Below are 14,751 nucleotides of genomic sequence, written 5' to 3'. Positions count from 1 at the left end.
TGACCGTGAGTTAGATTTTATTTGTTTAACTGAGACCTGGCAACAACCTAATGACTTTTCACTGCTCAATGAAACTGCACCATCCGGATTTGTTTACAAATCGCAACCCCGTGGTACCGGTCGGGGAGGTGGTCTCGCAATGTTTTACCGCGAGAAGTGGAAAGTCTCGCCAGTATCCACACCTGTCTCTAGCTCGTTTGAGCATATGGTCTGTGTACTTTCTGGTCAAATTCCAACCATTATCGCCACAGTTTACCGCCCACCTAAACCTAACTGTAACTTTGTAGATGACTTTGCTGTTTTTCTCACTTATTTATCCACTTTATCATCAAATAGAATACTGATGGGCGATTTTAATATATATATGGACAAACCCAATTTGCCTTTCACCAAAGACTTCCCCTCCTGCCTGGACAGTTTTGGTTTCCGTCAGCACATTACTTGTCCTACACACTCCAAAGGCCACACTTTAGAGCTGATTTGTTGCTCTGGAGTCACTCCCATCAACATTACAGTTGATGATTTTCCCATAACGGATCATTTTCTCATCACATTTACAGCTGAACTTAACCTCTCAACCACCAAGACATCACGTCATATCACGTTGCGCAATATAAAAAACATATACCCAGCCACTCTAACTATTGACTCGTCTGCCATCCCCAACATCTACAATCTCTTCACCCCTGATGATTTGGTTTCTCATTACAATACTGGACTTCTAAACATTCTCAACACCCTCGCTCCGTTAAAGACTCGATCTGTTTCATTCACTGTCTCCGCTCCCTGGTTCACCGCTGATCTTCGCCATATGAAAGCAGAAGGACGACAACTGGAAAGACTATAGGAAATCTGGTCTCACCATACATAAAGAACTATACAATAACCACATTTTGCATTATAAGGATTCCATAGCCACCACTAAAACCCAGTACTACTCGAGTTTAATCACTGCTAATCATGGAAACTCAAAGTCACTTTTCAATATTTTAAACAAAAACACCCAACCACAGGATTCTTTGCCTCCCCATTTGTATACAACTCACTTCTGTAATTCCATCATGTCATTCTTTACTGCTTAAATCTACAATATCCACCTACACCTTGACCGCACTTCACACCATCTCCACACGTTTTCTGACCCCCATCCACCCATACACACACTCTCTTCTTTTAACCTGCCCTCTTTCTTAGAACTCACCGAACTCATCCAGAAATCCAAATCGTCAACATGTCAACTAGACCCTCTACCTACACATCTTGTCAAATCCTGCCTCCCTTCTCTGCTCCCTATCATCTCTGCCATCATTCACTCCTCTCTCATCACTAGAATTGTCCCCACATCCTTAAAAACTGCTGTCATTACACCAATCCTGAAAAAGCCTGGTGCTGACCCTTCCATTTTCAACCACTTCCGTCCTATATCGAACTTACCCTATATTTCCAAACTTCTTGAAAAAGTAGTTGCCACTCAAATACATTCTCACCTTTCTCACAACAATCTCTATGAACAGTTCCAGTCTGGTTTCCGTCCACTCCACAGCACAGAAACAGCCCTAATAAAAATCCCCAATGACCTTCTCATGGCAGCTGACTCTGGACTACTCACCATCCTCATCCTCCTTGACCTGAGTGCGGCCTTTGACACCATTTGTCATACCACCCTCCTCAAAAGATTGTCATCCATTGGTATTACCCACACTTCACTAAACTGGCTCACATCCTATCTCTCTGGCCGCACTCAGTTCATTCAGCTTAAGTCATTCAAATCCACTTCCTCTCCTGTCACCGCAGGTGTGCCCCAGGGCTCTGTCCTGGGGCCCCTTCTTTTTATTATTTACCTTCTTCCCCTTGGAAATATTCTCCGTAAATTCAATGTTAATTTTCACTGCTACGCGGATGACATCCAGCTCTACCTCACCACAAAGCCCACATCCACTCTTCCACTCACTACCCTCACTGATTGCATTGCAGAAATAAAATCCTGGCTTACCCTCAATTTCCTTAAACTTAACAGTGATAAAACCGAGGTTCTCCTCATTGGTACCAAATCCACATTAGCCAAAAATAACAGTTTCTCCATCAAAATTGATAATTCCTCCGTCTCACCTACCCCTCAGGTTAAGAGTCTGGGTGTCATCCTTGACAGCACACTATCATTTCAACCACACATCAATAACATCACCCGGTCAGCCTACTTCCATTTACGTAACATTAATCGTCTTCGTCCCTCCCTCACCCCCCACACTGCTGCCATTCTCGTTTACAGCCTTGTCACTTCCCGTATAGACTACTGCAATACACTTCTTGTGGGCCTCCCTCACAAATCCCTCCGTAAGCTTCAACTAGTTAAAAATTCAGCTGCCCGAATCATTACCCGAACCCCCTCCATCCATCACATCACTCCAGTCCTCCAGCAGCTTCATTGGCTCCCTATCCAGTTCCGTATCCAGTTCAAGGTCCTCTTGCTGACATTCAAAGCCATCCATAACCTCTCTCCCCCTTATTTGTCTGATCTCCTACATGTTTCCACTCCATCTCGTTTTCTCAGATCCTCCTCCACATTACACCTGTCTGTCCCACCTGCCCGTCTCGCCACAATGGGGAGCAGAGCATTCAGTCGCTCTGCTCCCCGCCTTTGGAATTCCCTTCCACCTCATCTCAAAAACATGGATTCTTTCCCCCATTTCAAAACTGGACTCAAAACCTTTTTGTTTAAACAAGCCTATTCGTTGTAGCACCCATTCATCTGTAATTCTACTTGATTTTAAATTGATTTTAATCTACTCTTGGTATAACTCTATTATTTGTTTATTGTATTCATTTTTATGTATGCCTGTACGGTGACCTTGAGTGTCAGAGAGGCGCCTTTTAAATTAAATGTATTATTATTATTATAATCCAGCGGCCGATAGAGGGTCCCACCCCCATCAGTGACAGCTTCTCCCACAGTCGCTCGGGTAGAATGGTGTTAAAGGCTGAACTGAAATCTACAAACAACATCCTTACATAGCAGCCAGGAGAGTCAAGATGGTCCAGAGCATAATGCAGTCCTAAATTGACCGCATCATCTACAGAGCGGTTTGCCCTGTAAGCAAACTTTAGTTGATCAAGATAAGGAGCTGTGATAGGTTTAAGATGTGACAGAACCAACCGCTCCAGACATTTCATGACCACTGATATAAGGGCCTGTAGTCCTTAGCGTCTGTAGTCCTTGTAGTCCTTAGCGTCTGTAGTCGTTTAGGTCCACAGCTTATTTTTTCTTCGGCACTGGAATAATGGTTGATGACTTAAAACAACTCGGAACCCTGCATAAAACAATTGATTGATTAAAAATGTCTGTAAAAACTGGAGCTAGCTGACTAGCGCAGTACTTCAGGGTGGCAGGTGAAATCCCATCAGGGCCACTCGCTTTCCTTACATTTTGTCGGCTAAATAGCCGATACACATCCTTCTCCTCAATGTCAATATCAATGTCAACTTGATCTTGAGGGGCAATGTTCTCCCCCTCTCTAAATGTGACACCCCTGGGAGGGAAAGGATGAGGGCACGGAGATTTCTCAAATCTTGTATTAAAAACATCGAATTCATTGGCCAGTTTAGTAGATGAAGTAACTTGTTGTTTTTTATTTTTGCAGCCTGTCAAGTTCTTCAGCCACCTCCAAGCTGAAGAGGAGTCATTAATGCCAAATTGTTCCTCCATATTCACTTTGTAGGCACTTTTTGCTTTCCTAATGGCTTTATTTAACTTTTGTCTGGCCAGCCTGTATTCATCTCCATTTCCTTCTCTGTAGGCCTGTTCTTTGGTTTCCCTGAGCAGCCTGAGGGATTTTGTGAACCAGGGTTTGTTGTTGTTGTTATATTTCACCACAATTTTGGTGGGAATACAAGCTTGCTCACAGAATGAAATATATGAACACGCAGTGTCTGTATATGAGTCCATAGTCACAAGAGGCACGCATGGATTCCCAATCAGTGGTATCTAAACAGACCTGTAACATCCCAATTGCCTCTGTCGTCCATCTTTTAGATGTATACTGTACCGCCCTTGCTAGTTTTTGTTTGTAGATGGGGACCGTCTGAATTAAACAATGATCTGAATTCCCAAGAGGAGCACGAGGAACTGAACGATATGCTGCTTTGTGAACAGAGTAAAAATGATCCAGTATATTTCCTCCCCGAGTCGGACAACTAACTAGTTGTTTGTATTTGGGCAGATCATGTTTCAAATGACATGCATTAAAGTCGCCCATAACAAGTAGTACAGAGTCAGGGTGCTTATTCTCAATGTTCATAATCAGCTCCGTTAGAGCGTACTGCGCTTCCCGTGTGTTAACTTCAGGTGGAATATACACGCATGCAAATATAACAGAGGCAAACTCTCTAGGGGCATAAAATGGCCTGCAGTCTATAGCCAGGAACTCCAACAAGGGGCAACAATGTCTGTATAATACTGAAACGTCAGTGCACCAATTTAAATGAATATAACAACACAGACCTCCGCCTGATGTCTTCCCACTCCGTCCTTTGTCGCGGTCGGCTCTGATTAAGTTAAATCCAGGTAATTCCACCGCTGAATCCGGAATGTCCATGTTCAGCCAGGTTTCGGTGAAGACAAAAGCCGAATTCATACGGAAATCTCGGCTGGTCCTTAACAGTAGAATAAGATCTTCGATTGTGTTACTGAGGGAGTGCACGTTAGACAGTCAGACAGCAGGGAGAGAAACCCGGTGTCCCCGCTTCCTCCACCTGTGGAGAGCCCCAGCTCTCCTCCCTCTCGCTCGGCTGCGTCGCTTAATTCTTGTCGCTGACTTAATGATATCCTTCTCAAAAGTCAGGAATTCGGGGATCAAGCTAGCAGGCTTGGTTCTAGGGCTGAACGATATGGACAAAATTTCATATCTCGATTTTCATGCCAGATATCTCGATATCGATACAATACGATATGACTACGGGGTTCGGTGAAAACCAAGCATTTCTCAGAAAAATAAAAAGATCATAATACAAAAAAATGTGGAAAGTATAGTTTTATTTTTTAAGAACAAGTATAAAACACGTTTTATTCATATCAGATACACATTGTGTAAGTAACTTCAGTGTTTACTCTATTCTATTCCCAGTTCACCAGCCACTTACTTTTAAGTATTTCGGGAGAAGTGGATGAATTCACGTGTTGTAAACATAGAGGTTGTAAATCCAACAGATCCGAATCTCTGAACTGCGTTTGCGGCACAAACACGGCGGCGCCCATCGCGCATACAGCTCAACTAACGCGATCGTTATAAAGGTGTTTAAACAACAATATACTTCCACTTGCATGTATTTGACAATCGGAATATCAGATATTTCATGCCATAGCTAACACATTTGTGAATATTCTGAATAAAAAAGGAAAAATGTCATAAAAGCAGATCATCATTCATTCAGCGCTGTTGCTGCTGCGGTGTGTCACGTGACAAGCAATGACGCGTCACCATGGAAACGCCGCCCCCCCTCTCACAATATAGTTCCCACGTCCCTGGTAGTGTGCGCGCTGGCTTTAGCTGTGCATTCAAAGGCACTCGTAAAACTGATGTTTGTTGTGACAAAGTGACAGAGTTGTATGCAGGGCGAGCGCGGAGAGGGGGAATCTATATCGTCGATATCGTTGCTTTTTTCGATAGTAATATCTTGAAAGTTCATATCGAGATATAGATACGATAACGATATATCGTTCAGCCCTACTTGGTTCCCCTAATGTTCATAAGCATGTCACGATTGTAGCTAAACCGCATATTTAGAAAAACAACAGCAAAACAAACAAACAAACATACAGCACTGAAACGCCGCGGCTGCCCTGCATAATGGGAGGCGCCACGATACGCGAACCGAATTTCCCCACAACGCTTTATCTGGAGAGTGGTAATGGGATCCTCCGTAGGGAGAGGCTAGTTGGCACTTTAGCACTGCGTTGTCCTCGGGTCCAGGCGAAAGTCCTTCGTAGGGAAGGGCGATATGGCAAAAATATCATATCACGATTTTTTTCAGGAGATTCACGATTCCTTTTCATGTTGGTTTTACTATTTTGCAAGTGACTGAGCATTACCGCCAAACTAATGTCCCTATTTTAAAAACAAAGCCTAACAAAACTATGGTAGTCAATGGGGACCAGCAACCGGGCGGTTAGCCACACTCCTCAAAAGATCTTATTTTGTGTTCAGCACAAGAAATAAATTAATACAGCTATGGAACAAGATTAGAGTGAGTGAGTAAATAATGACAAAATTTTTATTTTCGGGTAACTATCCCTTTAAGAACAAGCGGCAGCATGTTTGCTATTGGGCTACTGTCACTTTAAGATCTGCACGCAACGAGTCTAATATACACACATCTGACAAGCAGTTTTTTTCTTAATTTTTTCTATTGTTCTTTCACTTTAGACATAACCAACTTTGTTTACATAAACCTTGTGTGTATTTGACAGTATTGGCGCAATAAGACTCGAAAGATAACTTAGTTCAGTAACGGGCGCTGTTAGACAGGCTTTTAGTGCATGTGCGCGTCGGGTGTATTGCGCTCAGAAAAGCGCTCGTTAGAACAGCGCATCAGCAGCGAATGACATGTTTAACCGGTAAGGCTTTAAAGGGCACCTATTATGACATTTAAAATGTTCCTAATGTTGTTTAGGGAGTCCCCAACAACAGTTTTACATGCATGCAATGACAAAAAACACTTTTGTTGTCGTATAATATGCATTTATTTTTACCTGATTTGCTCACCGACTCCCAAATGATTCGTTCAACGACTCGTTTTTCAAACCCCTCCTTTGCGCGACGCTAATCTGCGTTGATTGGTCAGATGACCTAGCAGTGTTTACAGAGATAATACTTATTTTTAACACGGAGTACAATGATGCTTTTATCAATTCAATTTTGTTATAATAATGATTATAGTCCACTGCTTTATTTTGTAGTAAAACAAAACAAAAAATAAGATAAAGAATTTAATGTTAGCGAGCATAGCCCAGAGTTCATATTGTAAAAGCACAATCAGTCTTTGTTTGCGTTAGCCCGATGCATAAACATAACGTTTTTCCAAAAAAAAAAAAAATGCAGTTACGTTACTAGTACGAGGTATTACTCTATTCTTTAAGACAACTCCGAAAACAACGACAAACACTTCACATCTCAATACAATTGTCATTGAAGACCTAGAAGCTAAACGGTGCTTACACAACAAACAAAATAATTATTAAGCATGCTACATAAAACATAAAAGCAACAATTATTAATAACACTTACAGGTTGTGATACGGAGGAGGAAGCTGATGCAAATACACTTGGACCTGAACCTTCCTTCAATATCAGCCGGCTCGCGAATCCAAGCTTGAGTGCATTTAAGTTGGTAAAGCAATAGTCTTCAAAATGGCGCGAACAAAGCACAAGGCTCGGACTAATACTTCTGTGGTATAGTTGTATATATGAATTGTAGCCACTTAGTCTTCAAATGCTCCTCCTTGGGCAGATGAAAAAAGTTGGCTTTTGAGCCGCACTTCAGAACACAGCGTCTCGTCGCCATGACGTTTTCAAGTTTGCCTTGGAGCGCAATAAGTGGGCGTATCGTATTCAAATAACTTGACAAGTTGACGTCATCTAGTCAGAGAAAAAGCTTCGGTCTTCTAACGATTCATAAAAATGACTCAGAGTCGACTCTTACTTTTGAAAGACAATAACTTTATATACGGTGCACTTTCATATTTCAAACTTTGCAGGATGTTTTTGTTCACTTAGATCTATGTTACACACTACATGAAAGATACATTTCAAAATTCCATAATAGGTGCCCTTTAAAGCACATGCAAATAATACATTTTTATGAACTACAGTGTCCCGTTCCTCTGCATTTCATGTGAATATACGTCGCATTGTACAGTATGTTGAGACGGAGGCGCCAGAACTGCAAACTGATAGACTGCGCGATCCTACGATATTTCTTCAAAAGCAGATCGTGGAGACAATTTAATCAAAAGTAGTGATATTGCACACCCCTAGTCCTTCGTCAGATCTGGATATGGCCTGGATCCGGCAGGCTGCGGAAAACCTCGGGATAAACAAAGACACTAAAATTAGCGTAGATGCCATTCTTCTTATGATGTAACGAGTACATCAGGATTTAAGGGAAGTGTTCCCAGTTCCGGCTGATCTAATCTATGCAGCCTAACATTGAGTTATAGAAGTCTATAATGCATTATGTGAATGCTAGGCCAAAGAGATGTGTCTTTAATCTAGCTTTGAACTGACAGAGTGTGTCTGCCCGGACAATGGTAGGAAGACTGTTCCAGAGTTTTGGTGATAAATAGGAAAAGGATATACCACCAGCAGTCGATTTTGATATTCTAGGTATTATTAACTGGCCGGAATTTTGAGATCGCAAATGCAGCCAATGCAGTGTTGACAGAACGGGGCTAATATGGTCATACTTCCTGGTTCTGGTAAGAACTCGAGCTGCTGCGTTTTGAACTAGCTGTAGTTTGTTTATTTAGCGTGCAGGGCAACCACCCAGTAGAGCATTCAACAATACTATTTTAACTGTTTTATTTTACATTTATTTTATATCTGGTGCCCAATTTGCAACAACGTCACCAGAATTTTAGTCATTTTCAACGTAGTTAAAAAAAATTTTTTTAGGAATAATCAGTAAACGCCAAGTTACTGATAAAATTGTATTTGTCAAATATCATACAAGTTATTCATAGTTCTAGAGATTCTTCTTACATTAACTTTGGTAACAGGGTTGATGAATACAGTCAATGCTACAGTTTGTGTAAAAACTGAGACCATGGATTGAGATTATTCTCTTGTCTTCCCATCATGCAGTAGAAAGAGCTCCTTCATAGAACCGTCCATGAAGGAAAAGTCTAGTGTGAACGTCATTTAATAATTAAAACGTTTTAGTAAAATAAATATCAATCTCAAAGTTGGTGTCAAAACATGGCAGTATTGTATATTTTAATGTTAATATCATGTTAGATAATTGTGTCATTGGTCAAATGAATAGTTCTTGCTAAAGAAACGGATTCATGCCTATAATGTTTTAAAAATAATAATTGGAAGATAAATTGACCTCATTCATGGAAAGTTTCATGGACATATTATTTTATTATAACAGTTGTCTACTTTCTACCATTACATCAGGGCTCACTTTCATGTCCTTTTTATATTTCTCTCTTTGAATCATTTTGATGTACTGAAAAATAAATGTTTTTTTTTTCTTTCCTGTCAGACCCGATGGAAGAGAGCGAGGAGAGTGAAGAACTGAGAGAAGTGAAGGAGGAGAGTGAAGAACTGAGAGAAGTGAAGGAGGAGAGTGAAGAACTGAGAGAAGTGAAGGAGGAGAGTGAAGAACTGAGAGAAGTGAAGAAGGAGAGTGAAGAACTGAGAGAAGTGAAGGAGGAGAGTGAAGAACTGAGAGAAGTGAAGGAGGAGAGTGAAGAACTGAGAGAAGTGAAGGAGGAGAGTGAAGAACTGAGAGAAGTGAAGGAGGAGAGTGAAGAACTGAGAGAAGTGAAGGAGGAGAGTGAAGAACTGAGAGAAGTGAAGAAGGAGAGTGAAGAACTGAGAGAAGTAAAGGAGGAGAGTGAAGAACTGAGAGAAGTGAAGGAGGAGAGTGAAGAACTGAGAGAAGTGAAGGAGGAGAGTGAAGAACTGAGAGAAGTGAAGGAGGAGAGTGAAGAACTGAGAGAAGTGAAGGAGGAGAGTGAAGAACTGAGAGAAGTGAAGGAGGAACATCATGTCCAACCTGGAGGAAAACCTTTGAGTCGCTCAAAGACTAAAAAGACATTTTTAAAGAAAAGAAGAGCCAATAAATCTTTCTCCTGCACTCAGTGTGGAAAGAGCGTTACGACCAAATCTAATCTTGATGATCACATGAGGATCCACACTGGAGAGAAGCCGTTCTCATGTGATCAGTGTGGGAAGAGATTCAGTCATTCAGCAAACCTTAATGTTCACATGAAGATCCACACTGGAGAGAAGCCATTCTCATGTGATCAATGCGGGAAGAGTTTCATTCAATCATCAGCCCTTAATGCTCACATGAAGATCCACACCGGAGAGAAGCCGTTCTCATGTGATCAATGCGGGAAAACATTTCTTAGTTCATCACACCTGAAGATACACCTGACAGTTCATACGAAGGAGAAGCCGCATTCATGTTCTGTGTGTGGAAAGAGTTTTTCACAGCGGCAAAATTTACATATACATGAGAGGATCCACACTGGAGAAAAACCTTACATGTGTTCACACTGTGACAAGAGATTCCCTCACTCATCACATCTGAAAAAACACCTGATAGTTCATACGAAGGAGAAGCCGTATTCATGTTCTGTGTGTGGAAAGAGTTTTTCACAGCTGCCATATTTACATAAACATGAGAAAACTCACACTGGTGTGAGAGAGTACATGTGCTTTGAGTGTGAGAAGACTTTTACTACAGCGGGCGATTTAAAACAGCACCAGAGAATTCACACTGGAGAAAAACCTTACAAGTGTTCACACTGTGACAAGAGATTCAGTCGATCAGCATCTCTGAAAACACATGAGAGGATCCACACTGGAGAGAATCTGCATGTATGCCATCAGTGTGGAAACAATTTCACAACCAAACAAAGTCTTGATGTTCACATGAGGATCCACACCGGAGAGAAGCCGTTCTCATGTGATCAATGTGGAAACAGTTTCACAACCAAACAAAGTCTTGAGATTCACATGAGAGTACATGTGCTTTGAGTGTGAGAAGACTTTTATTACAGCGGACAGTTTAAAACTGCACCAGAGAATTCACACTGGAGAAAAACCTTACAAGTGTTCACACTGTGACAAGAGATTCCGTCAGTCAGCATCTCTGAGATCACATGAGAGGATCCACACTGGAAAGAAGCCGCACACGTGTGATCAGTGTGGGTCGAGTTTCTCTATTAAAAGTAACTTGAAGCGACACATTAAGTTCCATACAGTGGAGAAACCACTTAAACACAGTCTGAGATCACGGTAACAGGGATTAAAGTTCTCCGTCGCTACGACGGATTTCCGTTAATTGTAGAGAGTCTACGACGGATAAAAATCTCTCCTCTCCACCTATAGCCGGTGTGTGCTGAGCACAGGACTCTTTGTTGATTGATTGATATTGGTCGTGTTCAACCAACAGGAATGTGTAATTTATCAGTTCAGATCAATGCAAAAAAAAAAATTTGCTCTCTGACAGTAGGTGGCGCTCATGTAAAGCAGAAATACAGCACTATACAGGGCTCTAGACTGTGCTATGCATTTCAGCTCAAACCTAAATAATTTTTTATATCAGCTATGCATTCCGTAAATTTTGTGAATTGGTAAGTTTCTTTAGGTTTTGAAGAAATATACAGCTGAGTATCGTAGACATAACAGTGAAAGCTAATTCCATGTTTCCTAATGATATCTCCTAAGGGTATCATATACAGAGTGAACAGCAGCGGTCCTAGTACTGAGCCTTGTGGTACGCCATACTGAACTTGTGATCGATAAGACATCTCTTCATTTACTGCTACAAACTGATAACGGTCTGATAAGTATGATTTAAACCATGCTAGTGCTATTCCACTAATGCCAACATAAGCCGCGTTTCCACCGCGGGAACTTTCCCCAGGAACTAGGAACTGTGGGCTGGTACTCGGTGTGTTTACACCGCAGGAATCAGGGTCTAAATGAAGTTCCGGGTAAATATTTCCCCCTCCGAAAGTCCCTGCTGGCGAGGTACTACTTTTTCAAAGTTCAGGAACTTTCGGGGGTGGGACTTGTGCGCTGAACATGCTGATTGGTTGTGTTCACGCCACATTTTGATTGGATGACTCCACGCAGCATTCTATTTTAACCGCCATTTTTAAAAATCTATTGCGGTTTGTGGCTTCATGTAGTAAGAGTTGTCTGTCTGCAAATATGGAATATAATTTTGTTTTTAAAACACAGCTGGACTGACGACGAGGTTCAGGCTTTATTAAGCGTATTTGTGTAACAGGAAATTTTCTGCGCGTTCGTCCCAGCCATCTCACGGTCAATGTCCGCATCGTCTAATTTTATAGCATTAGCTACGAGCTTTCTGAACACGCTTTAGTATCAGTGCTCGTCTCTTTTCTGCCGTTTTGTTAATTACCTCGTTAGTAAACCAATACATCACAAACAACTGCAGCACAGTTTGAATCTCCTCCCTACTTATTATAAATGTGGCGCTCAAAACTGATTACTGTCCGTCGCAGACTGGGAGGAGCAGTTGCAGTTGCTAACTTGCGCGCAGTTTATAATCTTCCCGGTACTTCAGACCGCAGTGTAAACGCAGAAAGCAACCGGTCTGGGGCAAAAAAAGTTCCTGGGACAAATTGTTCCGGGTAATTTCGGTGGAAACGCGGCTATAATGTTCGAGTCTATTTAAAAGGATGTTGTGGTCAATGTTTTTTGAGGAGTATTCTGGAATTGAAGGTGTTATCCACAACAATGTAATTCTCCTTGAATTACTGCTTTGTAGGACAGTTGTTTAATTTTGATGAACTTACAAACTGACTTCCTGACATTTTCACACACACACGCACACACACAAAGACCGAGGCCCAAAGCGCGGAAGACGCAAAGGACGAAGAATGCCCATATATGGAACACAATGACATCACCGGAGGCCACAATGAGTGTGGCAATAACTCATCCAGTTCCTCTGGAAAACTACCAGACAAATGCATAAGGGACAATGTAACCCCGTCCCGTATATATAAGACTGCTTTTTGACTTTGTGTCGTGTACCTCCCTGGAGAGAAATGAGTTATCTACCGGTTCAGTTTTCGAACTGAAATTCTTTTTTGCTCGATTTGCGCTGTTGTATTATTTTAACTTTAGTAGCTCGGATGAGAACAAGTTATTTTTTACATCTATTGCTTGAACTGCTTAGAAGGTAAATAGCCTGTGTAATTCTCCACTCACAGGACTGCCCTCTTGAGATTGAAGAGCTGAAGTATTTTAACCTGTAACCTTTTGATATTTTGCTACAAATATTAATCATTGTGTAACCAGTTTTTTTTTTAATCTTTTGTTTAAATAAACTTTTTTTTTTATAAAGACAAATACTGTTCAGTTTTTTACTTCAGTTTACAAAGACAGTTCTAATAAGTAATAGGAAGAGCATTATAGTGTAACTTGCAAGACAAGGACAACGGAAGTATCCAGGAACGATTCTGCTAGATTGGTAAGCATGAATTTGATCCATGATTGTCAATGATTGTTATTGGTTCACATGTGTAGGGACACACCTAGATTTATTTGTACAGGCTAAGCGATACTTGGGGCCATTCAGGACCTGAGAGCAGTACCAACTCTCACCTCAGCTTACAAATGCAGGGCTGCGTGTACAGCAATCGCTCGTGTGTGGTGCTTCTCCAGCACAAAATACATCCAAAGGTTTTGTCAGCTGGCAACAAAAATTTAGTCACGCAAACAAATGCATGGTGAGGTAGCTGTGTTATTCAGAAAGCCACACTGTGCCAAACTGAACAGATTCTGTAATTCCTGTCACAAAACAGGCCATACAGAGGAAAAGTGCTGGTCACTGGGCAGAGGCAGACCTCCACCCTATTTCATAAAACGCAGACGATCACACTCTAATGACACAAGCCAACAGAAAACAAGAACTAATCACCGCATTTATTTGTTTTTCAAATTTGAGGTTCTGATCCCAGAGAACACCAAAGTTCTTAATGCAAGATGAAGTTGGATAAAGATAATCCAGATCAATGTTACTGCTATTATAGTTGTCATGGGGGCCAAACACTATAACCTCGGTTTTGGATTCATTCAAAAATAAGACATTTTGAGAGAACCACATTTTTACTTCTAGGCATGCAAAAAGAGATTTCAGAGCAGTATCTTTGTTGCATTTCAGAGGCAAATAAATTTGTGTATCATCTGCGTAGCAGTGAAATTATACACCATGCTTTCTGAAAATGGAGCCCAGAGGAAGCAAATACAGGGAAAAAAGAATGGGTGCGAGAATAGACCCCTGTGGCACTCCACAGGAGAGTTGGGCTGGCGAAGAAGAAAAATGACCGTTTGACAGAGATACTTCTTTTTTTCAACATTGTATTTATTGATTTTACAAACATTTACATTAAAACAAGCACAGAAAAAATAATATACAAATAAAAATAAATATTTACAATAAAAATTTATATAAAAAAACATAAAAAAACAACAACATCTATACTACACAAACGTCAAGACAATGGTACATTAAAGTAACACTAGGTTACTTTTCTTTTTTTTGCTCTCGGGGTCCCCCTACAGTTGGGAAACAGTATTGTCCTCTACTACTGTCGTAAACTCTGCCATACATGCACGTGCATTTGTTGACAACCATGATAGCCCTGAACACTGTAGGAGGAGTTCACATGCAGGTGTTCTGCTTGCGTCGCGTGTGAAATGTCTTCATCCAGGTACAGTGGCATATATTTCAGCATGTCATGATATGAATATAATTTCATGGGTTTTATTTTTTTTCAAACGACAAATGATCGCGATGCTCACGTTTACAAGCCAGCGTCATTATAGTAGCCTAGTCTATTGGTTACCGTTTTACTGAATCTATATGATACTTCAATGCAATGTTTGAGTGGTAGGCGAGATATAATAAACATATATCGTCAATATTATAATATCAAGCTACCATAGATGAATCTGCTAATTTTACAAATCGATTTGCATT

At 41.0% G+C, this 14,751-nt stretch overlaps 2 protein-coding genes across 6 annotated transcripts in view; both read left to right on the top strand.

Moving 5' to 3' along the window:
• LOC307006210 (uncharacterized protein) overlaps positions 1–14,751 on the top strand; it is a 140,452-nt gene that overhangs the window by 32,775 nt on the left and 92,926 nt on the right. The gene's annotated exons all lie outside the window — the stretch shown is intronic.
• LOC307006302 (uncharacterized protein) overlaps positions 1–14,751 on the top strand; it is a 61,218-nt gene that overhangs the window by 4,786 nt on the left and 41,681 nt on the right. For 3 of the 4 annotated variants that reach the window (XM_079627144.1, XM_079627143.1, XM_079627145.1), the window contains one exon: positions 9,262–13,109. In XM_079627144.1, the coding sequence (XP_079483270.1) occupies positions 9,262–10,766 (1,505 nt within the window). In that variant the 3' untranslated portion in view covers positions 10,767–13,109. Of the gene's footprint in view, positions 1–9,261; positions 13,110–14,751 lie in introns of those variants that run through there. The other variant, XR_013799434.1, reaches the window with a different exon arrangement.

The sequence above is a fragment of the Phoxinus phoxinus genome, assembly GCF_949152265.1.
Source record: "Phoxinus phoxinus genome assembly, chromosome: 1".
Lineage (NCBI taxonomy): Eukaryota > Metazoa > Chordata > Actinopteri > Cypriniformes > Leuciscidae > Phoxinus > Phoxinus phoxinus.
Note: the sequence above shows the minus strand (reverse complement) of the source record. Positions and strands in the feature narration are given on the sequence as shown.